This window comes from Desmodus rotundus, chromosome 2 (genome assembly GCF_022682495.2).
Source record: "Desmodus rotundus isolate HL8 chromosome 2, HLdesRot8A.1, whole genome shotgun sequence".
NCBI lineage: Eukaryota > Metazoa > Chordata > Mammalia > Chiroptera > Phyllostomidae > Desmodus > Desmodus rotundus.
The window spans coordinates 195,117,134-195,143,500 of record NC_071388.1 but is presented as its reverse complement, the minus strand read 5'-3'; the positions used below and the strand labels follow the sequence as shown (position 1 = coordinate 195,143,500).

Sequence of the window (26,367 nt, the reverse complement as noted above, 5' to 3'; positions counted from 1 at the left end):
AGCTAGAAAATGTAAGGGACGTAAGGTAAAACAGAAGCAGATTGAAAAGCTGATTCTTGCAAGAAACATAGAAAGAAGGAAAAGCTTCCCCCTAAGGCCTCCAGCTGTATGCTGAAGGTGTTAAGGTGTGTGCCGTGTGCTGGTAGTTGATCCTGCCCAGGCTTGAGGGACAGAAGAGGATGTGAAAGTCAAAATCGGCCACGATATCAGAATCTTCATTTCCTTTTTCCCTCTTCAGCGTCAACAAACACTTTGATAGCTCACAACAATGCTTTCAGGGCGGAATCGTCTCCTTTTCACTAATGGAGAAGCCAAGGACTAAGTGATGTTAAGTCACTTGCCCAAGATTACATAGGGCAGTCAGGATGCGAATTCTGGTCCTAAGGACTTCAGTCCAGAGCTCCCACGGTTCTGAGAGCAGGAAAGCGGGCAGGTGGTAGTGGCAAGGGCTCGCTAATAGTGACAGCGCTGATGACGAGGCCACTATCGGTCGGGCAGCGGCCGGTCCGCCGCACATTCTCCATGTCGGCTGTCGCACACAGGCTGCGGGTCTCGGCTCGGCGGGGGCATTCATTCTAAGAAGTCGGCACGCTGGGGCTCAGGCTGTGCCGCTCGAGGTCCTCGGCTGCCCACAGGCGTTAGCGAAGGCCAGCCGTCGCGGCTGGGGACCGGCAGGCGGCGTGCAGCCGCACGGGGTTCCTCGAGGACCAGCCGGAGCCAGACGGCTTGTTGGAGCCTCCAGGGAGGCAGGGCGGGGAGGGCACCGGCGAAGGCCTGCCGCAGACACCCCGGACAACAGCCTCCATGGCATCCGGCCTAAGCCAGAACACCTGAGCCACCGGCGCCCCCATGACGCAGGTGCAGGCGAGGCGCACTCTGGCACCGCGCCCCGCGTACCTGCAGCGGAGGTCGAGAGCCCGGAGTATCAGCTCAAAACCGAGAACGAGAGTATAAACCTGGGTTGCTACTCCTAAAGCTCGTCAGACAGGTGAGGGACCAGTGGGGGAGGGGACCCGCTCTTGCCCCGCCTCTCCGAGACTCCTACCCCCTCGGGGGCGTGGCCTCCGGGCCGCTCTGCCTCCAGTGGGCGAGCGGAGCGCGCGGCCCCGCCCCCGCATATAAGAGCGGTGCGGCAGTGCAGCTAGCGCACTTCTCACTGAGACCCGTCGCCCGGACTCTACGTGAGACCCACCGCCCGGACTCACCATGGTGAGTGCGGCCCCACCGTGATCTTGCCGGTCCCCTCATTGCGCTGCTCCTTCAGGGGCGTCCCTCGCGAGATGCTCGGGGACCGCCATCTGGCGTTCCGGGTCTCGAGGAGGTGCAAGGGTGTTTGCATTACCCCCACCCCCACCCCACCTTCCTACTGACTTTGGCCGGGCTGTGTTGTCCACTTTCGAAGGCTGGGGAAGGGGGGTGGGTGGAGTGTGATTCTTCACTAGCAAAGAGGAGCCCTCCTGGAAATCCCCTCCTGCTCCACCAAGCATTTATGCCCTAATCCGCCTGAGGGGCGTCACGCAATCCTGCGCCCAGTTTCCGCGGGAGAGGGAGACCCACTTGGCTGCCCTCGCAGCCAGCCTCCCCCACCCCCAGTCCCTGGAACTGACCGAACACATGCTTGGCACAAGAAGGTGGAAGGGGGTCAGGTTACTTGGTCCAGCATCCCCTTTTCCTCCGACTGTGTGTGCATCCCTCCTACCCACAGTCTCCCTACACCGTGACTCAGCACCCCGCTTCTGAGCCAGGAATGGGGTTCGGTCTCGTGAGGCGGGCCGGCCCCTCTCCAGCCTGAGCCCGGTTGCGCGGACGGGCAGAGACAGCTGTCGCTGAGCGGGAGCTCGGGCCGAGGCCAGGTTGGGGGGAGGGGAAAGAGGTGTGTGTAGGGGGTGGTATTTATAGCCCAGGAACGGGGGCCGAAATCCAATCCCCGCTTTCCGCTGGGATGTAATTAGAAAGAATCTAGAAAAGGGGCGAATACAGGTCCAGGGTGCAGGACGGTACTCACATTGCTGGGGGCAAGGCGGGTTACCTTTGGGGCCTCACCGCAGGTTCCGCTTCCTTTTCTGAGTACTTGGAAGCCGTCACCCCGCCATTTCGGTGTCGGTCAGGGAAGGCGCCACACCACTTTGGCGTTTCAGGGGTTACTTTCAGACTGGCATGGACGAGCCTAGGGCAGCGACTGCCCTAGTGCTCACCACCCTTATTGCCCGCACGTGCCCTCCGCGCTTACCAGCTTTATCGCTATTTTCCCGAGTGGGGGGGTGGGTAGAGGTGGGAAGAGGAGCCAGATGGGACTGATCTCCAGGGCCAGATGGGATTTAAAGGTGGGGGAGAGGGCACCCTGATGGCACTGTGGTCAGTTGACGCCAGACTGGAAGGCCGAGATGCCTCTGTAGCCCACAGAAAAGAAAAGGGGAGAGGGTTATATGAAATTCTAGTGGTTAGTCCTCAAAGCAAAGAGTTCATCGAGTGGGGGGTCTCTAGCTATAAACTCGAAGGTCTGGAAAACCTGTCTTTGCTCAGGCTCTGGAGAAGCTGGTTTTGTGGGAGTAGAAATTGGGAGCAGCTGAAAAGTCGCCTGTCCTTGTCTGTTACTGCAGTCGCTGCTGGTCTCACATGCACTTGCCCTCTCCATTCTCCCTGAGTGTCTTATAAATGTGGCAGGGTCATGTGGAGTCACAGCTCTTACTTGACAAGGTCCCCATGGAGAAGTAGGCTGAGGGGCTGGCCTGCAGGTGGGTGCCTCCAGGTGGGGAGTCCTATGCCAGGGGCAGGGGGCAGTGGTGATGGGGCAGGCTGCCAACCTTTTCTGACCTCTGTCCAGCCCCAAGCCTCCACTTTTCCAACTGAGTCATCCTAGCTGGTAGGTGATAAGGTGGGGGTGAGGTTTATGAAGTGGGGCTTATGCTGTGTCCCCTCTCTTTATCCTGCAGCGTGAATGCATCTCAGTCCACGTGGGGCAGGCAGGTGTCCAGATGGGCAATGCCTGCTGGGAGCTCTACTGTCTGGAACATGGGATTCAGCCTGATGGACAGATGCCCAGTGACAAGACCATCGGTGGGGGAGACGACTCCTTCACCACCTTCTTCTGTGAAACCGGAGCTGGAAAGCATGTGCCCAGGGCAGTTTTTGTGGATCTGGAGCCCACTGTGATTGGTGAGAGAAAGAAGGGGGTGGAATTGAAGGGAGTGGAGAGTGACTCTGGGCTTCTTTCTGGAGAGCTGGTGTCTAGACCTGTCTTTCCTAGCCCTGAAAACTCCACCCAATTTGAATCTAAAGAAGGCAATCTAATCGAAGGCCAGCCTGCACAGCAGGTCTGGGCTCCTCACACACTGGTATCTCAGGCTGGCAGAAGGATGGACTCTTCCACATATCTGTCTGCAGCTACCACAGTGAGGGAGGGAGGTCCCTGCTGGGCACAGCCTTGTGGTTTGGGCCCTGACGATGTGGTTTATGCCCTTGCAGATGAGATCCGAAATGGCCCGTACCGGCAGCTCTTCCACCCAGAGCAGCTCATCACTGGGAAAGAGGATGCTGCGAACAACTATGCTCGTGGTCATTATACCATTGGCAAGGAGATCATTGACCCAGTACTAGACCGGATCCGCAAGCTGGTGAGAGTCTGGTGTGAAAGGGAGGGAGCTTTTCAGATGACGCTAATGGTCAGGGACATTTCTTTTTCCAGATCTTTTTCAGGGAGTCGTCTCTAATTGTAAATGTTCCAGAGCATACTGCTGCTATGGAATCCTCATTAATCTTTGCCCTGGCTCCGGAGATATTTAGGCTTTTGTGGAGCCAGTGATAGAGTTCCTCAGGCCCCTTCCCACCTACATTGCTCTTTCTCTTTCTTGCCTTTCAGTCCGACCAGTGTACAGGGCTTCAGGGCTTCCTAGTCTTCCACAGCTTTGGTGGGGGCACCGGCTCTGGCTTCACCTCACTCCTGATGGAGCGGCTCTCTGTCGACTATGGCAAGAAATCCAAGCTGGAGTTCTCCATCTACCCAGCCCCCCAGGTGTCCACAGCCGTGGTCGAGCCCTACAACTCCATCCTGACCACCCACACCACCCTGGAGCACTCAGACTGCGCCTTCATGGTGGACAACGAAGCCATCTATGACATCTGCCGCCGCAACCTGGACATCGAGCGCCCCACCTACACCAACCTGAACCGCCTCATCAGCCAGATCGTCTCCTCCATCACAGCTTCCCTGCGCTTTGACGGGGCCCTCAACGTGGACCTGACGGAGTTCCAGACCAACCTGGTGCCCTACCCGCGCATCCACTTCCCCCTGGCCACCTATGCGCCAGTCATCTCTGCAGAGAAGGCGTACCACGAGCAGCTGTCGGTGGCAGAGATCACCAATGCCTGCTTCGAGCCGGCCAACCAGATGGTGAAGTGTGACCCCCGTCATGGCAAGTACATGGCCTGCTGCCTGCTGTACCGTGGGGACGTGGTGCCCAAGGATGTCAATGCCGCCATCGCTGCCATCAAGACCAAGCGCAGTATTCAGTTCGTGGACTGGTGTCCCACGGGCTTCAAGGTTGGCATCAACTACCAGCCGCCCACTGTGGTGCCCGGGGGTGACCTGGCCAAGGTGCAGCGTGCCGTGTGCATGCTGAGCAACACGACAGCCATTGCCGAGGCCTGGGCCCGTCTGGATCACAAGTTCGACCTGATGTATGCCAAGAGGGCGTTTGTGCACTGGTATGTGGGGGAGGGCATGGAGGAGGGTGAGTTCTCTGAGGCCCGGGAGGATATGGCCGCCCTGGAGAAGGATTACGAGGAAGTGGGCATCGACTCCTATGAGGACGAGGATGAGGGAGAAGAATAGACCAGCTGCCTGGAGCCCACTCACTATGTTCGTTGCAAAATCCTTTCGAAATAAAGTTTCCTTGCACGGTTTCTGGTTCCCTCTGTGAGTACTTGAGCTTCTGCTGCCTTCTTTGTGCTGCTTGCTGCTGCGTCTGCTGCTGCCCTCACTATAGGCTGCTCATGACCCCTTTCCCTTCCATGGCTGAAGGTGAGACCTGCCAAGGAGCCCTTGCCAGGCCCGGGAAACATGACCCCATGCACCTTGATGTAAGATCCTAAGGGGCACCCAGGATAGGGAGGAAATGAGGACTGAATCCTGGACCTGTCCATCCACCCACAAACTCTTGAAGGATATGAGTCTTCAGTTCCTTTCCAAATGGGAGTTTAAGTCCAGCAGTTTCTGTATTTGAGTTAAGACTAGTACCCTGTTCTTCCTGTGGCTTCTGCATGCATTGACTTTCGAAGCAAGGCTTGGCCCAGGCACCTTGTGTTATGAGGGCTTGGGAGTGGGGCTGAGCTGCCCTAGAGTTCCTTGGCATGGAGCCTAGTCATAAGCTTGGGGGATGGGAGGGAACAGGGCCACCTCCTGGAGTTGTTTATGTCACTGCATGAACAGCTTTGCATAGCTCACTGACTTGCTGCTTTGCTGGGGCCTAGGGCTGTGCCATTAAAAGTCAGGTCATCTCCCCTGTTTGTGCCTTCTTTCTGGCCTCAGCCTTTGTTTTAGCTGGTGCGACCCTCCTGCCAGGGCCCTAGGGAAATTTTCAACTTTGCTAATAGGCACCCCAGGGCCCACACTGACGTCAGCATGTTGGGGTGGCCAGGGTTGAAGTAAAGCAGCTTCCATCTCAGGAGCAGGAGATGCCAACCCTGCCCTTGCCTTCCCTCCCTGTGATTCAGGGACGTAGTCCCCTTCCCTGGGGAACAGGTTGTAAGCCCTACAAACGCAGGGCCTCTGTTTACTCAGCACAGTAGGCAGGAAGTGGCAGCCGGACACTGCCACACCACACTGGCCTCATTAATCATTAACCATGAGCGAGCTAAAACCATCTGGGAGAGATGGTAGGCCCAAATGGCTGCCACCTCCACTCCCTTTGCCTTTGGGCTGAGGCTGGGAGACCTATTATGTAGCTGTCCCAAAGCTCCCTACGGTGTCTCCACCCAGAGCCCTTGCCTGGCAAACCAGCTGGGCTGCTCTGACTAAGCTACCCACCCCTGGGAATGAAGGAAGGAAAGAATGAGTTGAATGGGCCTTTTAGGGGACCCTGTTCCCAGTTCTTGGCATGGAAGCCCACTCAAGCCAGAGCAGCTTTAAGTTTTTAAGTTAGACAAGCTAGATGTGCCCATTGCCAACCAGCCAGGTTTAACGTAAGAATACCTGCCTCCTGACGTGGAGTGATGACGTCATGCCATCCTGAATCTACACCAGTCCCTCTTCTTTCCAGGCTGTTCCTTGGAAATGGCAACAAGACTTTGGGCCCCTCGCATCTCTTTTCTCACTCTGGGAACAATGAGACTGAGATCCATACCAAGTTGCTCTCCCTTTATTTTTTTAAAGATTTTATTTATTTATTTTTTAGAGAGAGGAGAAGGGAGGGGGAAAGATAGGGAGAGAAACATCAATGTGTGGTTGTCTCTTGTGCACCCCCCCACTGGGAACCTGGCCTGCAACCCAGGCATGTGCCCTGACTGGGAATCGAACTGGCGACCCTTTGGTTCACAGCCAGCACTCAATCCACTGAGCCACACCACGCAGGGCTCACTTTATTCTTTCATTTATACATTCTCCTGCTCCCAGACTTGGAGGCAGACCATGATGTAGGTTCAGCAGTCCTGCTCGGAACCTTTACCATATTCTTTCAGTTTCCCTTTCCCCATACATCACCCTCACCCACCCCAACTCAGGCTCCCTGCCCAATTGTTCTGGAAATAAGAGAACAGAGCAGAGATAGAAGACCGAGCTGACTCTCCCTAACCCCCCTACCCCCAACTATAAGAGAGCAGGCCTGGATAGAAAGGACAGAGATTCCAGTGAGGAACGGCAGACTTGTTCCAAGGCACAGGGGCCTCCTCGATGTGGCCACTGGTTTGGTCAGATTTGGGTAGTGTGCTGGCCTGGAGCTGGGGGTTGCAGTGCCTCCAACTGACTGAGGAGGACAGGAATGTGAGGGCGCTGCTGGGGGTCCACAGTCATCATCGAGGCCAGCAGCTGCCGCAATGCTGAAGAATGTCTGTGGAGGGAGGAGTGCAGGGTGACTGAGGGGTACCCATCCGCCATGCCGAGGCTCCAATAATGTCAAGGAGAGTCTGAAGTGCTTGGTGCCCTTCTATTGCTCACCTGGGGCTCTGTGGGATGCTGAGTTGGTTCTGCACAGCCAGGGCCACACTGTCGCCCTTCTGGAACACCATGTCATAAGGGCCTTCTCCAAACATCATAGCATATAACACACAGCCTAGAGACTGAGCATAACTTGGTTACTCCATGGAAGGGGATCGGTGGAGGTTATAACCCTCCTCTTAATTCTGTAGTGAAAGGACACTACATGAGCTAAAAGGACTATGCTGACTTCAGCCACATGACCCCACCAGGGCCCAGAGAAACTGCCAGGTAGCTGGAAGCCTCTGCAGCCCTTGTTTAGCCACTGTCTTCAGCCCCAACACTTAGCTGTACCAACCCTGTTCAAAGGGCAGGGTTATACCACTTCCTGAGCAATTAAGTACAGTGTCGGTGACAGTTGCCAGGAAGGAAGTTGAGGGGGATGGGGACATACATGTTTCCTGGGGCCCCATGCACTGGAAACCAAAGACCTGCTCCTCTACTCCACAGTAGGTACAGAGCAGAGCTCCTCCCCTCCCAGATTCCCACCTGCATGCTCCTCACCCAGACATCAGTCCGCTCATCGATGACACACTGACTCTGCACAGAGAACAGCTCCGGGGCCCGGTAGGAGATGGTGCACCGCTGGGCTGCCCAGTCCTGGAACAGTGACCCCAGAGCTCGAAAGTGGGGCACAGGTTATGGTCATGTGACCAAAATGGGGAATGCACCTGAAGAGGTCAGGGATGGGGAACAGGTAGGCAAAGGACCCTGGAGACTCTTACCTGCAGAGCCAGGGCTTGGCGGGAGCTCTCCACATGGATCCGTGCTTGATTCATGGAACCCAAGTCCATTAAAACCGGCTGCCCCTCATCTCCAAGCAAGACATTGGTGGGCTTCAGGTCCCTGTCAGGAAGTGGAAATGACCCATGAGCATCCCTGGACAGGGAGGCTAGAGTCCCAGGGGGGCAAAAAAATCGTAGGGGCTGTTCCTTGGGAGGAGAGCCAAGACTTCTCATTTCTCTTGATGGAGCTCTTCCTTTCTGCCCCAGAAAGCATACAGGGCCCTCCCACTGACCTGTGGGCATAACCCTGGGCATGTATGGCCTCAAGACCTCTGCAGATACCCAGCAGCAGCTGAAGGATTTGCTCTTCAGTCAAGAAGTTGTCTTTGTCTTTCAGCCTCTCTATCTCGTCCCACAGCGTACCTCTCTGCAACATAAGTATGCCCACAGTTGTTTTTCAAGCCTCTGCTCCCTGAGCCTGGTCCCTTCCCCATGTCAAAAGCCTATCAACCTTCTCACCACACACACCACACACTCTACAGCCCCATTTGGATTCCTCTAAACTCCAAACCTGAAGTGGTCACACCCAGGACATAGCCTCTGCTTCCTCACGTACTTGACTGCTCACATAGCTCTTGGTTGGTGGCCCTCCACAGCCAGGAGCCTTTCTGACCTTGAAGAAGGGTAGCAGCAGCCAGGCCTCATGTTTAGAGCCCCTCTCCCTCAGACAATAAGCCACGAGGTGAAGGATGTTGGGGTGTTGGAAGAGGTGGTGCATGTCTGCTTCTCGTTGGGCCTCCTCCCGGTCCTGCTGCTCGTGACACACGATTCGCTTCAGGGCGTAGAAGTGTCCGTCATGTAACCCCTCCACTAGGTCCACATAGCTGAACCCACTGTGGGCCAAAGGGGTCAGTGAAGGACCATGGTCATCTCCCATGCTGCTTGGACCCAGAGGAATTCCCTGGGGAGAACAGGGGGTGTCTTTCCCATTTAATAGAAACCCTCCCAAGATGTGACTCTAGGAGAAGCCTGAAGATTATTACACTTGGAGCTCCAGAGCTGGGACATAGCAATCTTTGAGGTCCTGTGATCGTAACCCAGTGCTCTGCACATAGATGCTCAATAAACATTAATGAGTAGTTACCATTTATGAAGTGCTGTGAACCAGGCACTGGTCAGATATTTTATATGCATTATCTCATTTAATCCTCACAGCTCCATTAGTGACACAAGATAGTAATTATCTCCATTAAGCAAATGAAGAAACCATGGCTTATCAAGGTCACAAAAGGTGGAGTAGGAGGCCTGGTTCCAGAATCTACTTTCTTGACTAGCATGTCACTAGGGCTCTGCAAGGTGAGTTAAAAGATAAGTGACAGAATAAAACCTTTTTGCCATTATCAGGTGCAGATTGCTGTCCTTCGATCACCATAATCCTGGGGACTAGTGATTTCCAAACACTCACCCCTCCCCCAGTTTCTGGATGAAGAGGTAGCGCTTATTGTCAATGATGACAGTTCCCGGAGAGCAGATACATAGCGCGTGGCCCATAATGTCTCAGTCATCCTCCTCACGGGCGGTCTGAGGCTGCCAATGGGCTCGTCCAGATTGAGTGGGCTCTCCCAGGCGATGCGCCGGGGCCCCGCCGGATCATGCTGACAGGAAAAGAACAGCAGGATCGCGGGTCGGGCACAATTCAGACGGCCCCTGAGGTACTAATGTGGAGAGATCAGGCCCAGGTATCGGAATCTATAGAAAACAGGCCATGCCGATACCATCTCCAAGGAGGCTGGGATCAGGTGCCTTAAAGCCTCAGGCCGCGCAGCAACTCCCAGACCGCTTCCTTCACCTCCAGCCCACCTTCGGGAGGCCCCGGCTCTCATGCCCATCGGGCCGCGAAGGCAAGGGTATAGCGTAACTCCCAGGGAGTGCGAGGCTCGGACCTATCCCTTGCAGAGCCCACCCCTGGCCTCTGCGTGTACACCCCAGGTACGCCAGCCCCGCTTCCCCACTGACCTGGCTTGGGCAGAAGGGAAGCGCCAGGGACCGGAAGCAGTGGTTGTGTCATCATTCCGCGCCTGCGTAACAGCCCGCGGTATCCTAGCAACCGCCGGGCATCCGGGCGATGCGCTGGCACAGAGCTGACAGGCGGACGGGTTAGGCCTGCGGAAGGACGGGTTTGGGGACCCGAGTGAGGGTTCCACACCTGGCCTTCAGTAGGGGTTAGGACGCAAGCACCTACGCCAAGGGGGAGAAAAGCCGGGCCCGGCCCGAGGCCCCCAGGACCTCCATTTCCCAATGCCGGAGGTAGGAGGCCTCATACCTCCCGCGCGCTGGATGGCCGACTACCGTCCAGCCCGAGTGGGTGAGGGCCACCTGGGCTCCTGGAGCTCTGATCTGTACAACCCTGGGGGCTCCGGCCTATATCCCACTACCCTAGTCTCCCTGATTAAGAGCTCAGGCTCTTGAACCAGACGAGGGTCTAAATCTGGTCGTTAATAAAGCCTACTAGGTGTGTGACCTCGAACAAGTCATTTAACCTCACTTTTTCTATTAATTAAATAGATAGATTAGTACCTAAGGTTAAGTGCATGAACCATGAGGCCAGACTGCCTAGTTCAAATTCCAACTCTACTAAACTACTCATGTGACCTTGGACAGGCTACTTAATGTTTCTGTCCTTCAATTTCCTCATCTGTAAAAAACAAATGTTAATTATCTACTCTCTGAAGTTGTTTGAAGACCAAATGATATGTGAAGTGCCTACGAAAATATCTGACTCATAGCTCTCAGTAAGTGTCAAGCAGAATTATTATTGTTGTTGTTATTATTATTACATTTATTACTATCCTGGTCCTCACACCCTACACCTGGGACTGTGACGGTAGGAGTAATGGAAATTCACAAATTCTCAAGCCTTGGCAGGGAGCTGCTGTCTTTGACATCTCTGTCCAGGCAGGCAGGGATAAATTGGAAAGGAGCGAACATCCAAAGAAGATGGAATATCCTGGGTGGTGTTTGAAATAGGGTTTTCCACGGAAAAAAAGATCCGTTTTGTAACCTGCCCCCCCCCAATGCCTCCCTTACATATGACTGGGATGATCTTCCTACAGTTTCCCTTGGTTCTGACAGTCATCTAGATTTAACCTGCTATGTGTGGGCCCTGTTCTAGAGGCTGAGGATTGGAGATGGACAAGGCACCCCCAACCCTTAGGGAGCTCAGTCTAGTAGAGCACTGCTTTTCAATCTTGAATATGCTTACGATCACCTGGAATCTGGTTAAAATACAAATTCTGGTTCTGTAAGTCTGAGGTGGACCCGAGACTGCAATTCTAACAAGCTCCCAGGTGACGCTGATAAAACTGGCTCAAGATGTAGAGGATTTTACAAACTAGTAGAGTAGCTGGAGACTAAGCCAGGCTAGCAGATTGCTTGGCAACTTGAGGTGGTCTCCGCCCCTCCTTGCTCGCCGAGGTTTCCTCCCAGGAATCCGCCACGTGACAGTTGGACCGCCGTTTAAGCGCCATGGCTCCAAAAAAGCCGCTCTGTCTTCCCTCCCTGCTGCTGCTGCCCCTGACGCTACTGCTGCCCCAGGTAAGATGAGAGGATGGAACTAGACTGCAGTGAGGCGTAGGAGAGAAAGTGAAAAATAACAAAACACTGAGCAGAGCCGCGGCCCGCACCCCAACCCCCGCCCTGGCTCCGCCCCCCTTCCTCCAGACCTCTACTGTGCACGGTCTCTCCCTTTGCAGGCAGACAGTCGGTCGTTCGTAGTGGATTGGGATCACGATAGATTCCTCCTGGACGGGGCTCCGTTCCGCTACGTGTCTGGCAGCCTTCACTACTTTCGGGTACCTCGGGTGCTTTGGGCAGACCGGCTTTTCAAGATGAAAATGAGTGGCCTCAACGCCATACAGTTGTAAGAAGGGCTCAGGAGAGGGGTGGGATTTACTCTTCCTACCACCCCCTTAAAAAGGGGGTCGGGACAGGAACACTGGCTGGGTATGATGAGGGGTTAGAGTTCCAGGACTTCCAGGCAAAGGGTGGGGAAGGGTGGGCCAGGACCTCCTTCCGACAGCTTTTTCCTGGAGATTTCCTGCAAGGCCAGGAGCCCTTATGCCTCCCCAGCATTTCCCCATGCCTGCCTTGGGCCCTGTTAACCTCTTCCTTTCTCAGTTATGTGCCCTGGAACTACCATGAGCCAGAGCCTGGGGTCTATAACTTTAATGGCAGCCGGGATCTCATTGCATTTCTGAATGAGGCATCTTTAGCGAACCTGTTGGTCATACTGAGACCAGGACCTTACATCTGTGCAGAGTGGGAGATGGTGAGTTAGTTGGAGAAGGGATAGAACCGAAGCCACCCAGATGGGGTTCCTGGGCTACTCCCTTCTGCCTGTCCTCTAGGGCCGCTTTCAGTGCAGTATTTAACTTCTCAGACAACAAAACCCACAAGCTTCTTTGTTGTCTTTATGTTTGTCTTAGGGGGGTCTCCCAGCCTGGTTGCTTCGTAAACCTAACATTCATCTGAGAACCTCAGATCCAGGTAAGTTGAGACAAAAAAATTTAACACATAGCCATGGCTGGTGTGGCTCACTGGACTGAGCACCCCCCTGTGAGCTGGAAGGTTGCTGGTTCCATTCCCAGTCAGGGCACACGCCTGGGTTGCAGTCAGCCGAGGTCCCCACTTGGGGGCGTGCAAGAGACAACCGATTGATGTATCTCTCACTTGGATGTTTGTCTCCCTCTCCTCCCTCCCTTCCCCTCTATCTAAAAATAAATAATTAAAAAAATTAACACAGAAAAAAGCAAACAACAATGACAAATGGGTCACTTGGGTGCCCCAAACAGAAGATACCATCCCCAAACTGGAGATCATATTGCTTCCTTCGTGCCCAGCAGAATGCTAGAAACTGGGGAACCAGACAGACCTAGTCCCTGTGTAGCAGAAGAAACAGATTTTTAAAGAATCCTAAACCTCTTATGTTGCAAGTTGTAAAAATACCACACAAGAGAATAGACAATGAGTTGGGATAGTGAGTGAATAATAGAGAGGGCCTCTTTTGGGTAGAGAGGTCAGGAAATACTTTTCTGAAAAGACGACATTCTGTTGACCAGAGACAAGGAAAAGCTCTGGTCATGTGAAGAGTGGGGAGAACGACCGGGTAGAGGGGCCAGGCTATTCTGGGGCCCAGAGACGGGAAAGACCATGGCATGGTTGAGGCCAGCGTGGCTGGAGCATAGTGGGTAAGGGAGAGAGTGGTATGATGTGAAGTTAGAGGTGGATGGTGACTGTTGATGCAGGATCTCATAGGCTGTTGTAAGGAGTTTGCATTTTATTCTCAGCACAGTGGAAGGCCATTGAAAGAGTTTAGCCAGAGATGTGATGTGATTGGATTTGTTTTCAGATGACATCAGCCTGGATGTGGAGGGTGGATCAAGGGAGGGAGAGTAAGAGTGATGGTGAAGCGACCAACTGGGAGACTGCGCCTGTAGTTGAGGAGACAGTGGCCCCTGCACTACGGTGGTGGTGGAGGAGGAGGAAATGGGGAGAAGGGAGCAGAAATGAGGTATAGATTGGAGATAACATCACCAGGACTCTTGATAGATTGTAATGGGAAGGGTGGTGTGGGGAGAGTGCTAGTAGGGTCTGGAGAGACAGGAATGCAGTTTCTGGCCAGTCCAGATGGTGGTGCTGTTTACTGACGGGGAGGAGATAGAGAAGGCCAGGGGTGGCAAAGGGACTTTTGCGGGGAGAAAATGGTTCAATTTTTATCATTTGTAACTCAAGTGAGGGTATTAAAGTAAGTAATAGGATATGTGAGTGTGGAGCTTAGGCGGAGGTCTGAGTTAAATTTTGGAATAAGTGCCAGCTAAAGATGGCACTTGAATTTATGGGTGCTGAGACATCACCTGGGGAAAGAGTATAGAGAAGGAAAAGATGAACTCAGGATTAAGCTCTGAGGTGCCTAATATTTCAAGGAGTTTGGATTTCGTTTCAGGTGCAAATAGGAAGTCAAGTCATTAGAGCAAGGGAATAATTTTATCTTTAAAAAGATTGCTCTGGTACCACTTCATATCTGCTGAGGACTCTCCAGGTACTGTTCTACTTTCCAGGGCACTGGAGAGCTTTATGCTCCTTCAGGCATTTCCCAAACTCAACTGACTATGAAATACATTTAAAAAGAAAGTATTGATGGAACACCAACATGCAGTCTGTTTTTCTCAAGAAAACCAGTGACCTCTTTATTGTTAATTCCGTGGTGATTTCTCAGGCCTCATCCTCCTTGGCCAATCAGCAGCACTCAGCACAGCTGATCACTCTCCTTTGCAATACATTTTCCTCTCAGCTTCCACAATACCACACTTCTCGTCTTTGCCTGCCCCCCACCCCCCAATCTTTCTGGCCACCACTCAGTCTTTGCTAAATGCTTGAGTGTTTCAGGGCTCAGTGCTTGGATGCTTCTCTTCTCTATGTTCATGCCCCGGATGACCTCATGGATTTGCATGCCTTTACTTTCCATCTAATAGCTCATGACTCTGAAATATGTTATCTCCAGGACCTTCCTTTGGCCTCCAAATACATACATCCAACTGCCTGCTTGACTTCTGCATTCAGAGGTCTAAAACGTGTAATGATACAACTAAACTCTTGTTATTGCCTCCCAAACCAGCTATTCCTACAATCTCCCCATCTCAGTTAGTGGCAAATCTGTTTTCCAACTTATCAGTCTAAATAAACATTATGGTATAATTCTTCATGCCTTTCTTTCTCTCACACCCCACATTTAATCCCTCAGAAAATTCTGTCAGCTTTACCCTCAAAATATATTGAATTCAACTACTTCTTACCATCTCCACTGCCACCACCCTGGTCCAAACCACCTCTCTCAGCTGGATTATTTTAATAGCTCCCTAAATGGTTTCCCTTCTTTGCCCTTCCCCCATGTAGTCTGTTCTCAATACAGCAACCAGTGTGATCCTGTTAAAATACGTTTAAGTATATATCAGATCATGTCATTCCTCTCCTTAAACCTCTCCAACAGGTTCTTATGTCTTTCAGAATGTGAACCATAGATTCCTTCAGATGGTCTACTAGGTCCTACCCAGTTGGCCCAGTCCCTCCCTGACACCTGCTCTTCTCATGGTTCACACTGGCCTCGTTGCTATTCTTCACACCCACCGGGGCTCCTGGCAGATTGCCTTCGCTGTGAGGCCTTCCCTGGGCCACCCTTTAAAATTTGAGCTCCCCCACTGCACCATTTTACATCTTCCTTCTCTGCTTTACTTTTTCTCCTTGGCATTAACCCACTGTATATTTTACCTCTTAATTTCTTATCTGCTCCCCTCACTGGAAAGGAAATTCCACAAAGGCAGAGATTTTTGTCTATTCAATGTCCCTAACACCTAGAACAGTGCTTGGTGCTTAGTCACTACCCATAAATATTTGTTGAATGAAATTTAATGTATGCTTGGATTAAAGAAAGCAATAAAACCTGGGCCTCATTAATACATAACACACAAAATATAAAGGAATTAAATCTTTTATTTTATTTTATTTTTAGGCAGAGGAGAAGGGAGGGAGAAAGAGCGAGAGAAACATCAATGTGTGGTTGCCTCTTGTGCACCCCCCACTGGGGACCCGGCCCACAACCCAGGCATGTGCCCTGACCAGGAATCAAACCTGTGGTTCACAGGCCAGCACTCAATCCACTGAGCCACACCAGCCAGGGCTAAATCTTTTAAGAATACAAAAATATCCTCCAAAATATTTTGCATCAAGTCTACCTTCGAGAATCTGCTATCTGCTAGGCACTGTCCTCCGTGATGGGGACCAAGAAAATGAACCCGACAAAGCTCCTGCTCACTAGTGGGGGACCCAACAGGAAATAGTTATAGAAGTACATGCTTGACTGCAATTGGTTATGTGCTTGAAAGAGAAGTATGAGGTGACAGGAGAGCGTGTAACGGGGATCTACCCCAATCTGGGATATCGAAGGCTTTCTTGAGGAAGTGGAATATAAATTAAGACCTGAAGACTGAGTTGGAGTTGGCTAGGTAAAGGAGGATGAGGAGAAAGTGTCAGGCAAAGGTAATAACACTCAGGAAAACTATGAGGATGAATCAACAAAAATCACAAATAGCAGTTGAGAATTTAAGGCATGATAGCTAATACAATGATCGTTCAGTTGATGACATGTCACCTGGACTGTGGGATTCCATTGAGGGCAGGTCAGACATTTTACACTTCTGTGAATTCCCGTGCTACTTCACAGCAATCTCAAGTGTACATTGATTACATAATAGTAGCCCCAAGAACATTTTTCTTACAGTTAAAAAATAAATTTACAAGAAATACCGCTTTAAGTTTGCCTGTGTTCAAATTTTCTTGCCGAGCAGATATACAGGAGCTCAGGGTTGAAAGCTGCTTCTCACAAGAGTCACTGCTTCCCACGTTTAGCTGTGGACAAATGGGATGCAGACTTTGGCCCGGAGTTCAGGCAGCCCTGAATGAAGAAGCCACTAGCATCAGTGCTGGGGGTGGGGATTGTGGAGGTGCTGGTGCCCTAATGAGCAGAGCACTGCTCCTTCCTTTAGACTTCCTTGCTGCAGTGGACTCCTGGTTCAAGGTCTTGCTGCCCAAGATATATCCATGGCTCTACCACAATGGGGGCAACATCATTAGCATTCAGGTACAAGTGGAGAGTTGACTGGGCAAGGGGAAGGGGTGCTGGGGTGCTGAACCTTCTCCACCTCACGGCTGAGCTCCACTTTTCCTTTCTCCTGGCAGGTGGAGAATGAATACGGTAGCTATAGGGCCTGCGACTTCAGCTACATGAGGCACCTGGCTGGGCTCACCCGTGCACTGCTGGGAGAGGAGATCTTCCTCTTCACCACAGATGGGCCTGAAGGACTCAGATGTGGCTCTCTGAAGGGACTCTATACCACTGTAGATTTTGGCCCAGGTCTCCTGAGCAAGGGTTAGGAGTGGAGTCTGGGGAAGGGGCACCTCTTCCGTGATGTCTTTTTCACCTGTGCCTCCTTTCTGCAGCTGAAAACATGACCCAAATGTTTGCCCTGCAAAGGGTGTATGAACCCCACGGGCCATTGGTGAGAAGCCAGAAGGGAGGACAGTTAAGGCAAGAGTCGGTGTTGGGAATGGGTGGAGTTCAGTTCCCCATCTTGCTCATGGCTCCTTTCACTTCCCACCAGGTGAATTCTGAGTACTACACAGGCTGGCTGGACTACTGGGGCCAGAATCACTCCACACGGTCCGTTAGAGCTGTAACCAAAGGGCTGGAGAACATGCTGAAGTTGGGAGCCAGTGTGAACATGTAACTGGAGACACGGGGGTCAACATGAAGCTGGAACTGGGTGCTGGGGGTGAGAGTTAAGATTCCATGGGTCAGCTTGTGCCTTTCCCTCCACCTTCCCCCACTTCAGGTATATGTTTCACGGAGGTACCAACTTTGGATACTGGAATGGTGAGTGCAGATGGTGTGAGGGGTGGAAGCAGGGACATAGCAAGGAATTCAAATCTGAAGGCTGGGTGGATGAGGATATCTAGAAAAAAGCTGGATATGGCCACAGCTGCCCCCTCTGATGGCAACAGGTGCTGATGAGAAGGGACGCTTCCTTCCAATTACTACCAGCTATGACTATGATGCACCAATATCTGAAGCAGGGGACGCCACACCTAAGCTTTTTGCTCTTCGAAATGTCATCAGCCAGGTGCCCTACCACTTCATTAAGCCCTAAAGACTTTTATTAATTTGGGGGGACAGTGCCTAAATTATTTGTAAAGGGTTTCCAGAAACCACTTGGAGTTGTCTGGACCACAGAGCCCTGTGAGCATCCCATAGAAACATTTCTCACTTGCCCAAGTGGAACTACCTGGGGAGATATACACCAGTATGTGCAAAATTACAGGATCTTTAGGACCCCTGAAGCCCTTTCCTGCACCGCAGGTTAAGAACCCTGTGCTAGGGTCTTGAAATAGGAGTTGTGTGGTTTTTCTATGGCTCCTGAGAGAATTTGGGCTCAGTTTCAGGAAATTCCCTTGGGACCTTTACCTCCCCCCAGCCCTAAGATGATGCTTGGACCTTTGACCCTGCACCTGGTAAGCTCCTCCCCATCTCTTGATTCTATCCTATTATTCTTTAAGTAGCCCTCTATTCTGTCTGATCCCTATTCTGAAACTTCCCTTTTATTCTGATATTGCCACCTTATTCTACTTTTTTTTGCTGTCCCTTTATTCTAATAGGATGGATATTTACTGGATTTTCTGCACCTCCTGTGCCCCCAAGGGCCCATCCATTCAACTTTGCCACTGACCTTTGAGGCTGTCAAGCAGGTAAGGCATAATCCCACATCTGGTGGGTAAGGCAACCTTCCTCAACAGCTGTAGCCAAAGGTTCCCTAGGTTCCACATCTTCCCCACAGTATCATTTTTGTCCCAGTTTATCTTAAGTGCTCCTCTTCCACACCCAGGACCTTGGCTTCATGTTGTACCGAACCTATCTAAGCCACACTGTTTTTGAGCCAACACAATTCTGGGTGCCGAACAATGGAGTCCATGACCGTGCCTACGTGATGGTGGATGGGGTACGCACCTAATTCCAGGCTACCTGTGAGCCCCACTTTCCTCTCCTCCCATGCACCTTTAAGCCTTAAGTTCCCCTGTCTACCTTTTCCCACTGCCTGTCCACATTTGCAGGGGGTCCAGTCCAGGGATAAGCTGAGACAAGCGTGAGTTTGACTGAGGGTGAGGTTCCAGAATGAATGGGTAATTGACAGATGGGCTACATTTTGCCCTCCAAATAAGTGTCCTAACGTGGCTTCCTATTTGGTGGCCGGGAGCTAGATGCTGAGCACTTCCCCTCATAGATCCTCTTATCTACAGGTGTTTCAGGGTGTTCTGGAACGAAACACAAAACACAAACTATTTTTGACGGGGAAAATGGGGGCCAAGCTGGATGTCTTGCTGGAGAACATGGGGAGGCTCAGTTTTGGGTCTAACCACAGTGACTTCAAGGTGAGCTAGCTTTGCCCGTCCCTTCTCCCACGTATCCGAGGGGCCTGATGGAAGATAAAAGCAAGAGCCATATCCTTAGCAAAGCAGTGTCTCATGGGGATGTGGACATGGCTACTAGTTGCATCTCAGGGCTGGATTAGGGAACCTTTCACCTTAGAGGTTACTGAGTGCTGAATTTTCATTTGCCTTCTTCACAGGGCCTATTAGAGCCACCAGTTCTGGGGCAAACGATCCTTACCCAGTGGCTGACGTTCCCTCTGAAAATTGATAAGCTTGTAAAGTGGTGGTTTCCCCTCCAATTGCCAAAAAGCTCGCATCCTCAAACTCCCTCTGGCCCCACCTTCTACTCCACAACGTTTCCAATTTTAGACAAAGGCGGGGACACATTTCTCTTTCTACCTGGATGGACCAAGGTATTGCTGATGGTGGTGGTGGGAGTTGGGATGGGGGGTGGTAAGACAGGAAAATCATGCAAGGGGTATCAGAAATTATTCCTCTGATTATAATGAGCCCAGAAGGGGGTGATTCTACCACCCTGAGAACTGCCCATTTATTTCCTTCTCTCCTCCCTCCCCCCAGGGCCAAGTCTGGATCAATGGGTTTAACTTGGGCCGGTACTGGACAAAGAGGGGGCCACAACAGACCCTTTACGTGCCAAGACCCCTGCTGTTTCCTGGGGGAGCTCTCAACAAAATCACCTTGCTGGAGCTAGAAAATGTGCCTCCCCAACCCCAAATCCAATTCCTGGATAGTCCTATCCTCAACAGCACCTTGCATAAGACATACATCTATTCCCTCTCAGATGATACACAAAGTGTCCCCGAACCAATGGAGTTAAGTGGGCACTGAAAGAAAGGTAACCCCTGGACCTGGGACATGGAGCGGGCAGGATCTCTTGGTGCTGGCCACAGTGACCACAAAGAATCAAAGGCCATAAGAACTGAACAAGTGCAGTTCCCTTACCAAAAACTTTATTGTAATTAAAGTTCCAGAGATAGTACCAGCCCCACACACCTCTGTGGCCATCTTTGCCCTGGTTCCTGAGTGTCTCTCACTCAAATCTTCCAAATACCCTGGTTTCTTGGGGAAGAGGAAACCTAGGACCAGTGTGAATGTGCCCACTCAGGGTCTAGAGCTGACCCCAGGTGGAGCTGTGAGAGGTCAGGAAGAGGGCTTCCCAGCCCGGCAGCGATGATCCTGCAGGCAGCGTGTGGAGCAGAAGGAGAAGTCAAGATAGTGAAAGGGAATGAGGCCTTGGAGAGATGTCCCACAACTCCAGCAGCGTCTGAACAGAGGAAGAAAAATGGATGGACAGGTACCCCAGGAACTTTCCAATCCAAGTTCTCCCCGTCCCTCCTGCCATTTCTGTTTTCACTCCAAAGGTTCAAAGAACTTCTCAAATCCCCTCAAAAACCTCTCTTTGTAGGCACTCATTCAACTTGCCCAAACGTTATGGTCCACCTATCACTCCCGCCTCTCCACATACTGGGCATTGGCGATTGCAGAGTCAGGGATCTGCGGGGCAAGGGCTCCCAACTGGGCAGCTAGTCGGCGCTCGGCAGCCAGAGCTCTCTAAGGGGGAGAGAAGTTGTGTTAGGGCAAGTCTCCAAGGGGGGACAGGGTACCCTAGAAGTGACAGCTGCACACTGGAAAGGGATTACACCTCCAAGGAAGTCTTGCTGTGGAAGAGAAAACCTCCAGCCTCACCTTCTCTCTGTCGCTGAGAGCAGCAAATCGCTGCTGCTCTTCTTGTTCCCGCTTCTCCTGCTCCCGCTGCTTCCGCTGCTGTTCCTCCCGTTGTCGCCGGGCTGCCTTCTGCTCCCTTTTCCGCATAGCCTGCCGTGCCTCCATTTCTGGTGTCAGTGGCCCTGGCACCTGGAGTATTTCCGGGAAAGTATGAGGTAAGACCTATACAAACTACCCTTGGTAAAACAGTAAGAAAGTAGAAAAGATCCAGCCAGGATCTATGATGCCTTCCCACTCTGCTGCTTCTTCCTTTCCCAGCTGACCTGAGCCTTGCTGTAATCATAAGCATCTGGATTCTTCTCCATGAACCTTCGGAACTCATTCCGTGTTGACTTGTCAGCTGCAACGGTATATGGTGGCCGGGTCCGGGAGTCCCTAGGTGTGAAAACCCCCAAAACGGGTTCAGCTTGCCTCGTGCATCTCTAAACAGCCACTAACAAGACCAAGGAGAATACTGTCAAGTAGCTAATGCCAGCATTAGCCCTCAGATCATCTTCTACATGAAGGGCTCAGCATGGGGACCCATACTTACTGAACGGTGGGGTCAGCACCTGCCTCCAGCAGCAGGCGAACCACTGAGCCTCTCCCAGCTGCGGCTGCTGCATGCAGGAGGGTGAAGCCACTGGAGCCCAAGGGAGCACTGAGCAGAGACAGAACTTCAGGGTCTATGGGGCTGGCAGCTAGCCAGATTTGCAGCATCCCATCATCTCCAGCTCGACAAGCAGCAAGAAGCGTGTCCCAGAGCTCTGAATGACCAGGGACCTTGGCCTCATCCAGGGAAGGCTCCAAAGGGGCTGCATGTGCCCTGGCTGGCTGTGAGAAGACATCTTCTCGAGGCTGCTGGGGGAGAGTCATATGTGCCCCAGTCTCCAGGTCTCGGCTTTTCTCCCTCTTACTCCTTTTTCTCCTCCTCCGCTTGGGCAATATCTCACACTCACGAAGATCCAGGGTCCCAACTGTCGACTCTACTAGCTCCAACTCTACCTGGAAGTCATCTTCTCCCTCTGACCCTGAACCTAGGGAAAAATTTGACATGTTACATCCATCAGAAGAAAAAGCAGAGGGTGGAAGGGTAGGGGCTGCCCCAGATGCATAAGAATGTACATAAAGAGATAATACAGATCACTTTGAAATAAAATTATTTGTATTGTCAGCCAAAATAAAGTAGCACATCAAGAGTTAAATCCATTAGTATCACATGAAGAAATGAGGATCTCAGCCCAAACAAGGGCAAGTCCAGAAGGAGCTAGGCAGGGACAAAAGTCCCTAGACTCGCGTATGAGCAGCCTTAGGATGGTGCACACAGAGGAAAGCACAGGAGCAGTGACAGCTATGCAGGCCGAGAGTGCAGCCAGGGAAATAGTCCTTAGCATCCAATAAGGCCTAAGATCCAAGGGCTAGAAAATCAACTTCATGTTAAGACTTTTCTGAGTATTAGTAACATATCAAGGAACAAAAGAATAACCGGAGATTTGGAAAGGTCACTAAATACGTCTCAGTAAATACTATCCCATATCCAGTACTATAATCAGACCTGTGTGCATGTTGGGTAAGGGCTCATCTATGAACAGGAAATGAGAGTAGGGGATTTGCTATTGCATTTCCAGGACAGACCCCAGATACAGCCTTGACGGTTGACAGACAGTGTTCCAACCCTGTTCAGGAGAGTCCTCATTCTGCCCTAGTGCCTCGTTTTCATCACTGGGGACCTTGTTTTCTTCCTTGATAGCCTTCTTCCTCTCTCTCATCGTCTTCCAGTGTGTCTGAGGTGAGTCCAACCTGACTGTCTCCCGGGGGTCTTTTCCTGCCATAAAACAAAAGATGTTGCTCCAGTTTAGCTGAGGAGAAGCCAGCCCAGATCTTTCTCAATGAAGGTGTGATTGGGCTGCAGTCCAAGAGCTGGGAAATCATCTGGATGCAGAAATGAGAGCCCGAGGTTTGGGTTAGAAGGTACAGGAAGGTCTAGGGAGTTGGGGGTCAGGATCAAAGGCTCACCATGGATGTGCAAGGTGGTCAGCTTATGGAGCACACGCTGTAGTTCTTTGAAGGTTGGTCTGCAGGTAGCGAGGGGGATATCCCAAAGCCGGGGATCCCCCCGTTGCAGGGGTGCCCCTTGGCCTCCAAAGAACAAGGACCGGCCAGTGCGGGGGGCACGCAGCAATATCGTCCCAGCCTCCCCCAGCGCCTTAGCCCAGCCTGGCTCTGCCAGCAGGTCACGAACCTCCTAGAGAAGAGAGTAGCTCAGTCCTGTACCTCTTTACTTGTTATTTTTAAATCTCCAACCAAAAAATGGACCCATGTATAGGAAGTAAAAGGTAGAAATTAACACAGAAGAAGGAAAGGACTAAGATTCCTGGGGATCCATCCTATTCTACCTTTGTCTACCCAGAAATAACGAAGACTGGATGTTACAAGATTCCACCTTTTTATTGTAACATTTAATGAATTGAAAATGTGCATTAGTGGACCACCAGATCTTAGATGCCTAACTTACCTTATATAGTGTGGCTTCATTATAGCGCCTTAGGTTGGCTCCAGCAGAGCGACAAGCCCCACCCCGGGCATCACGAAGTCCTTGGGCTGTGCCGCGTTTGGCCCGTACCGTGTAGCGGTGAAAGGTCTTGTGTGCCACCACTTCTCTTCTGCAGACAACAAAGACTCAGTGTTGGAAACCTGGTACTCCCAGCTGAACAGGATCCACTCTGTCCATAACCCCACTCAGCACCCCCTCACCCTTGGTAAATGGCACCAGCAAAGTGCCCAGCCGCAGCCATGAGTACCACGCAGTGTCTAGGACCTCCACTTTGCAGGTGCTGTAGCAGCAGTTCTGGCTCCTCTGGGGGCACCTGACAACAGAGGAGCAGGACAAACATCTGTTACATTAATTGACAGTAAGAAACCAAGTGCCAGTGCTAACTGCTTCACAAGCAACAGCTATTTTAATACAACCACCCTGAGGCTTGTCTCCACTTTACAAATAAGGAGACTTGTAGAGGTAGTCAAGATCAAGTGGTAGAACCATAATCTAAACCCAGATTGGTCTGTTTCCAAACTTGATTCCATTACACTTGACCCTCCCAAGATCCAGGCCACTCAATCCAAGACTGTGAAGTCAAGCACAATACTCGCACTCAACAGGAAGGAGGGGAAGAAGTGAGGAATGGACTGAGCTAAGTGAAAATCTAGGCCGAGTGTACCAAAAATTGCAGTTAACCATACAACCTGTGCTGTCACTTGCCTGGCGAGGGCCTAGGACACAGCGATAGGCGTAAAGAAACTGGCCCTGGGCATTTTGGAAAAGAACCCGATGGGAGCGGAAGCCTCGGGATCGGTTAGACTTCTCAAGCTCAAGCTTCTCCTCATGTAGTATCTGCAAGTCCTCCTCACTGGCTGAGTCTGAGTCTTCTGATCCTGAGATGCTGGAAAGGTCTCCTGAAACATAAGACACCCAAGTTCGGTGCTTCAACTTTCAACTTTCCACAAGCTCCTAAACAAGGGTCTTCTTCCACCCCCACACCCTACTCCCACAAAGGTCTCCCACCAGCCATCACCTGTGGAGCTCTGCTTTTCAAAGTCCAGGGCAGACAGGAGAGGCTTGTCCTTGAGATGTTGCTTTAGGTTAAACCGATGCCAGTCAAGCTTATAATGTTCCCTCTGGTAGGAATCAAAGAGGGAAGCAGAATATGGAAATATGCCCCAGCCTAGCCTTTTATGCTACCCAAGACCAGTAACAGAATGCCAAGAAGTATGACCAGGTAACACCAATTGCCTTATTCAAAACATGGACCTTTAGCCCCAGCCAGGTGGCTCAGTTGATTGGAGCGTCGTTCCATTGTGAGTTTGATCCCTGGTCAGGGCACATACCTAGGCTGAGGGTTCCATACCCAGCTGGGGCATGTACAGGAGGCAACCAATCAATGTTTCTCTCTCTCTCCCCCTTCCTCTCCCTCTAAAATCAATAAACATATCCTCAGGTGAGGATCTTTTGAAAAAAAATGGATCTTTATTCATTAAAGACATATCAAATACCTACCTCTCCTAACCCACTATTTTACTTTTGTTTCCACCCTTTAGTTCTGTACCTGGCAGCTTTTACCTGTTCGTGGTGGTTCTGGAAGGTCTGGTTACAGGTTGAGCAAAGTAACTTCCCTGAAATATCCAGAGGACCCTGGAGTGGTTTTCTTTCTGGGCTTGCTCTCTCCTCTGAACCTAAATAAGGGAAGGGTAATTACAGGTGGAAAGGGAGTCCAAATCCATAGTACCTGGAATTATATTAAGTGTCTAATACGTAAAGCAGAGGAGGATACAAAACAAAGAAATGGCATATCCTTGCTTTCAAGGAATTTACAGTCTAGTAATCATGAAATAAATGGTACAGTAATCACTTTATACAGTAAATATGCTTCTGAAAAGATATGTGCAACATGACTGTAAGTCAAGCATTGTATTTAAATTAGCCAAAGAGATTTAGATAATCTTGCAGAAAATATATTTTGGTAAAGTTATTTTTAAGTGTGCAAAAATCCCTTCCCCCAACGCCAATTTTTTAGCTTACATTTCCAATTACAGTGTGGTTTGTTTTTAAAAAAGGTTCAAAAAACAAAAAGCCAGAGACAAACTGAAACTGTACAATGTCAAATAATTTGTTGTTTCATATTCAGTGTGAAGGAATGATTTGATTGGAATCCAGTTAAACTTGAACTATATCTAGGAATTTTGGAAAAATACCTAGGAATTTTGAAGTGTTTTTGCAGGCAGTGGTGTTAATAAGACAAGACATAAGCAATGGCAAGAGACTTGTTTGGAGCTAATTCGAGGGGCCTGTACTAGAAACGACGTAGAGATTGGGTGAATTTAAGGTAAATTTTATCCCGTGGAAAGTGATGTCAACAAGAGCTCCTAAGCCGGGAATACCAAACTGAATGTTTTCTCTGGAGGAGCAAAATAAGCGGCAAAGAGCCCTGTCATGTTCCTCGTGGGTCCACCCCAAATCTTCCCGGATACCTGGGCAGGAAGTCCGCAGGGCCTGGGCCAGAGTCTCTCCAGGAGGGTGTCTCACCAGGCTCAGGCCCTGAAGGACCGGCGCATCCACGTTGAGATCAAACAGGGAGACCGACATAGGACCCTGGGCAGCAGCTGGAGCCGGCGACATGGCTGAGCAGAAGAGGGAAAAAACCAGACCTCTCCCCGCCTCCCGCGGTCTCCACCGCGCCGCAGGGCACCTCGGCCCTCACCCAGGTACCCGGAGTCAGCTTTGGGGTTAACACGTAATCCCAGCCCGCTTTCTCAAACCCCCAGTCTCGAACCACTCAAGAGTGACATGGGGGATCATCCAGCTTTCTAATAGAGTTCAACAGAGACAAAATCACTGAGGTTCCTAATCTACCGCTCTTCGTTAACCGTGCGATGAGCTCCAGCAGTGACTAGTCCGCGTGTACTCCTCCCAGCCCTCAGAGGTTGCACCACAGGCCCCCGGCAGCAGAGCCGCACCGCAGAATCATCAGCTCCGAGCCCGGATTTCTGCAACACCACAGCAATCTCGTCACTACGGAGCAGCGAAGAGGACAAACGGTAGCGCCAACATGTGGGCCCCGCCCCACGTCGAGCTTCTTATTGGTCCTCTGACGGCTCAAGACCCGCCTCGAGCCTTTAGTCCCGCCCCCGAAGCCAAGA

The 26,367-nt window shown here is 51.4% G+C and overlaps 4 protein-coding genes across 16 annotated transcripts; 2 read left to right on the top strand and 2 right to left on the bottom strand.

Annotated features, from left to right (window-relative positions):
- The first annotated feature begins 1,090 nt into the window (after positions 1–1,090).
- On the top strand, positions 1,091–4,902 carry TUBA4A (tubulin alpha 4a). Its single transcript, XM_024563881.3, has 4 exons — positions 1,091–1,209; positions 2,934–3,156; positions 3,466–3,614; positions 3,860–4,902. Exons 1-4 carry the CDS (start codon positions 1,207–1,209, stop codon positions 4,829–4,831), a joined length of 1,347 nt encoding a protein of 448 aa, XP_024419649.1. The 5' UTR covers positions 1,091–1,206; the 3' UTR covers positions 4,832–4,902.
- A 1,438-nt stretch (positions 4,903–6,340) lies between these two features.
- On the bottom strand, positions 6,341–10,037 carry STK16 (serine/threonine kinase 16). 7 transcript variants are annotated; one of them, XM_024564194.3, is made up of 8 exons: positions 9,931–10,037; positions 9,380–9,569; positions 8,531–8,807; positions 8,208–8,341; positions 7,915–8,035; positions 7,679–7,789; positions 7,151–7,272; positions 6,341–7,043 (listed from the first exon to the last, which is right to left on the bottom strand). In XM_024564194.3, exons 2-8 carry the CDS (start codon positions 9,463–9,465, stop codon positions 6,905–6,907), a joined length of 990 nt encoding a protein of 329 aa, XP_024419962.2. In that variant the 5' UTR covers positions 9,466–9,569; positions 9,931–10,037; the 3' UTR covers positions 6,341–6,904. The 7 variants fall into 7 exon arrangements, with proteins under 7 accessions (XP_024419962.2, XP_045054076.2, XP_053775064.1 ...); XM_045198141.2 differs by lacking the exon at positions 9,931–10,037 and adding an exon at positions 9,775–9,920; XM_053919089.1 differs by lacking the exon at positions 9,931–10,037 and having other exon boundaries at positions 9,380–9,921.
- Positions 10,038–10,052: 15 nt separating this feature from the next.
- On the top strand, positions 10,053–19,904 carry GLB1L (galactosidase beta 1 like). 6 transcript variants are annotated; one of them, XM_045198140.3, is made up of 17 exons: positions 10,053–10,221; positions 10,647–10,706; positions 11,401–11,508; positions 11,667–11,833; positions 12,091–12,241; positions 12,399–12,459; positions 16,512–16,606; positions 16,705–16,879; positions 16,966–17,248; positions 17,358–17,398; positions 17,527–17,645; positions 17,959–18,033; positions 18,178–18,267; positions 18,405–18,518; positions 18,817–18,948; positions 19,146–19,361; positions 19,528–19,904. In XM_045198140.3, exons 3-17 carry the CDS (start codon positions 11,440–11,442, stop codon positions 19,795–19,797), a joined length of 2,058 nt encoding a protein of 685 aa, XP_045054075.2. In that variant the 5' UTR covers positions 10,053–10,221; positions 10,647–10,706; positions 11,401–11,439; the 3' UTR covers positions 19,798–19,904. The 6 variants fall into 6 exon arrangements, with proteins under 6 accessions (XP_045054075.2, XP_045054073.2, XP_045054072.2 ...); XM_045198138.3 differs by having other exon boundaries at positions 11,389–11,508; XM_024563911.4 differs by having other exon boundaries at positions 10,055–10,706; positions 11,389–11,508; positions 16,966–17,024; positions 17,127–17,248.
- Positions 19,898–26,230, bottom strand: ANKZF1 (ankyrin repeat and zinc finger peptidyl tRNA hydrolase 1). 2 transcript variants are annotated; one of them, XM_045198136.3, is made up of 13 exons: positions 25,699–26,230; positions 24,791–24,903; positions 24,246–24,348; positions 23,933–24,126; positions 23,428–23,540; positions 23,189–23,336; positions 22,690–22,918; positions 22,349–22,498; positions 21,227–21,710; positions 20,958–21,069; positions 20,656–20,823; positions 20,392–20,520; positions 19,898–20,233 (listed from the first exon to the last, which is right to left on the bottom strand). In XM_045198136.3, exons 1-12 carry the CDS (start codon positions 25,844–25,846, stop codon positions 20,413–20,415), a joined length of 2,070 nt encoding a protein of 689 aa, XP_045054071.2. In that variant the 5' UTR covers positions 25,847–26,230; the 3' UTR covers positions 19,898–20,233; positions 20,392–20,412. The 2 variants fall into 2 exon arrangements, with proteins under 2 accessions (XP_045054071.2, XP_024419678.2); XM_024563910.3 differs by having other exon boundaries at positions 20,435–20,520.
- Positions 26,231–26,367: the final 137 nt, after the last annotated feature.

Bases quoted from the DNA above. Each gene is read 5' to 3' on its own strand.
- TUBA4A (XM_024563881.3), top strand. The intron at 3,157-3,465 runs GTGAGAGAAAGA...ATGCCCTTGCAG, and splicing joins TCTGGAGCCCACTGTGATTG to ATGAGATCCGAAATGGCCCG. The intron at 3,615-3,859 runs GTGAGAGTCTGG...CTTGCCTTTCAG, and splicing joins TAGACCGGATCCGCAAGCTG to TCCGACCAGTGTACAGGGCT.
- ANKZF1 (XM_024563910.3), bottom strand. From the start codon at position 25,846: ATGTCGCCGGCTCCAGCTGCTGCCCAGGGTCCTATGTCGGTCTCCCTG. The intron at 24,349-24,790 runs GTAAAAGCTGCC...GATTCCTACCAG, and splicing joins TCCAGAACCACCACGAACAG to AGGGAACATTATAAGCTTGA. The intron at 21,070-21,226 runs GTAAGTATGGGT...TTTCACACCTAG, and splicing joins GGTGCTGACCCCACCGTTCA to GGACTCCCGGACCCGGCCAC.
- GLB1L (XM_045198137.3), top strand. From the start codon at position 11,440: ATGGCTCCAAAAAAGCCGCTCTGTCTTCCCTCCCTGCTGCTGCTGCCC. The intron at 17,646-17,958 runs GTGCCCTACCAC...ATTTGGGCTCAG, and splicing joins TTCGAAATGTCATCAGCCAG to TTTCAGGAAATTCCCTTGGG. The intron at 18,949-19,145 runs GTGAGCTAGCTT...CCTTCTTCACAG, and splicing joins CTAACCACAGTGACTTCAAG to GGCCTATTAGAGCCACCAGT.
- STK16 (XM_024564194.3), bottom strand. From the start codon at position 9,465: ATGGGCCACGCGCTATGTATCTGCTCTCCGGGAACTGTCATCATTGAC. The intron at 8,808-9,379 runs GTGAGTGTTTGG...TTTGGCCCACAG, and splicing joins ATCCAGAAACTGGGGGAGGG to TGGGTTCAGCTATGTGGACC. The intron at 8,342-8,530 runs GTACGTGAGGAA...CTTATGTTGCAG, and splicing joins AGAGCTATGTGAGCAGTCAA to AGAGGTACGCTGTGGGACGA.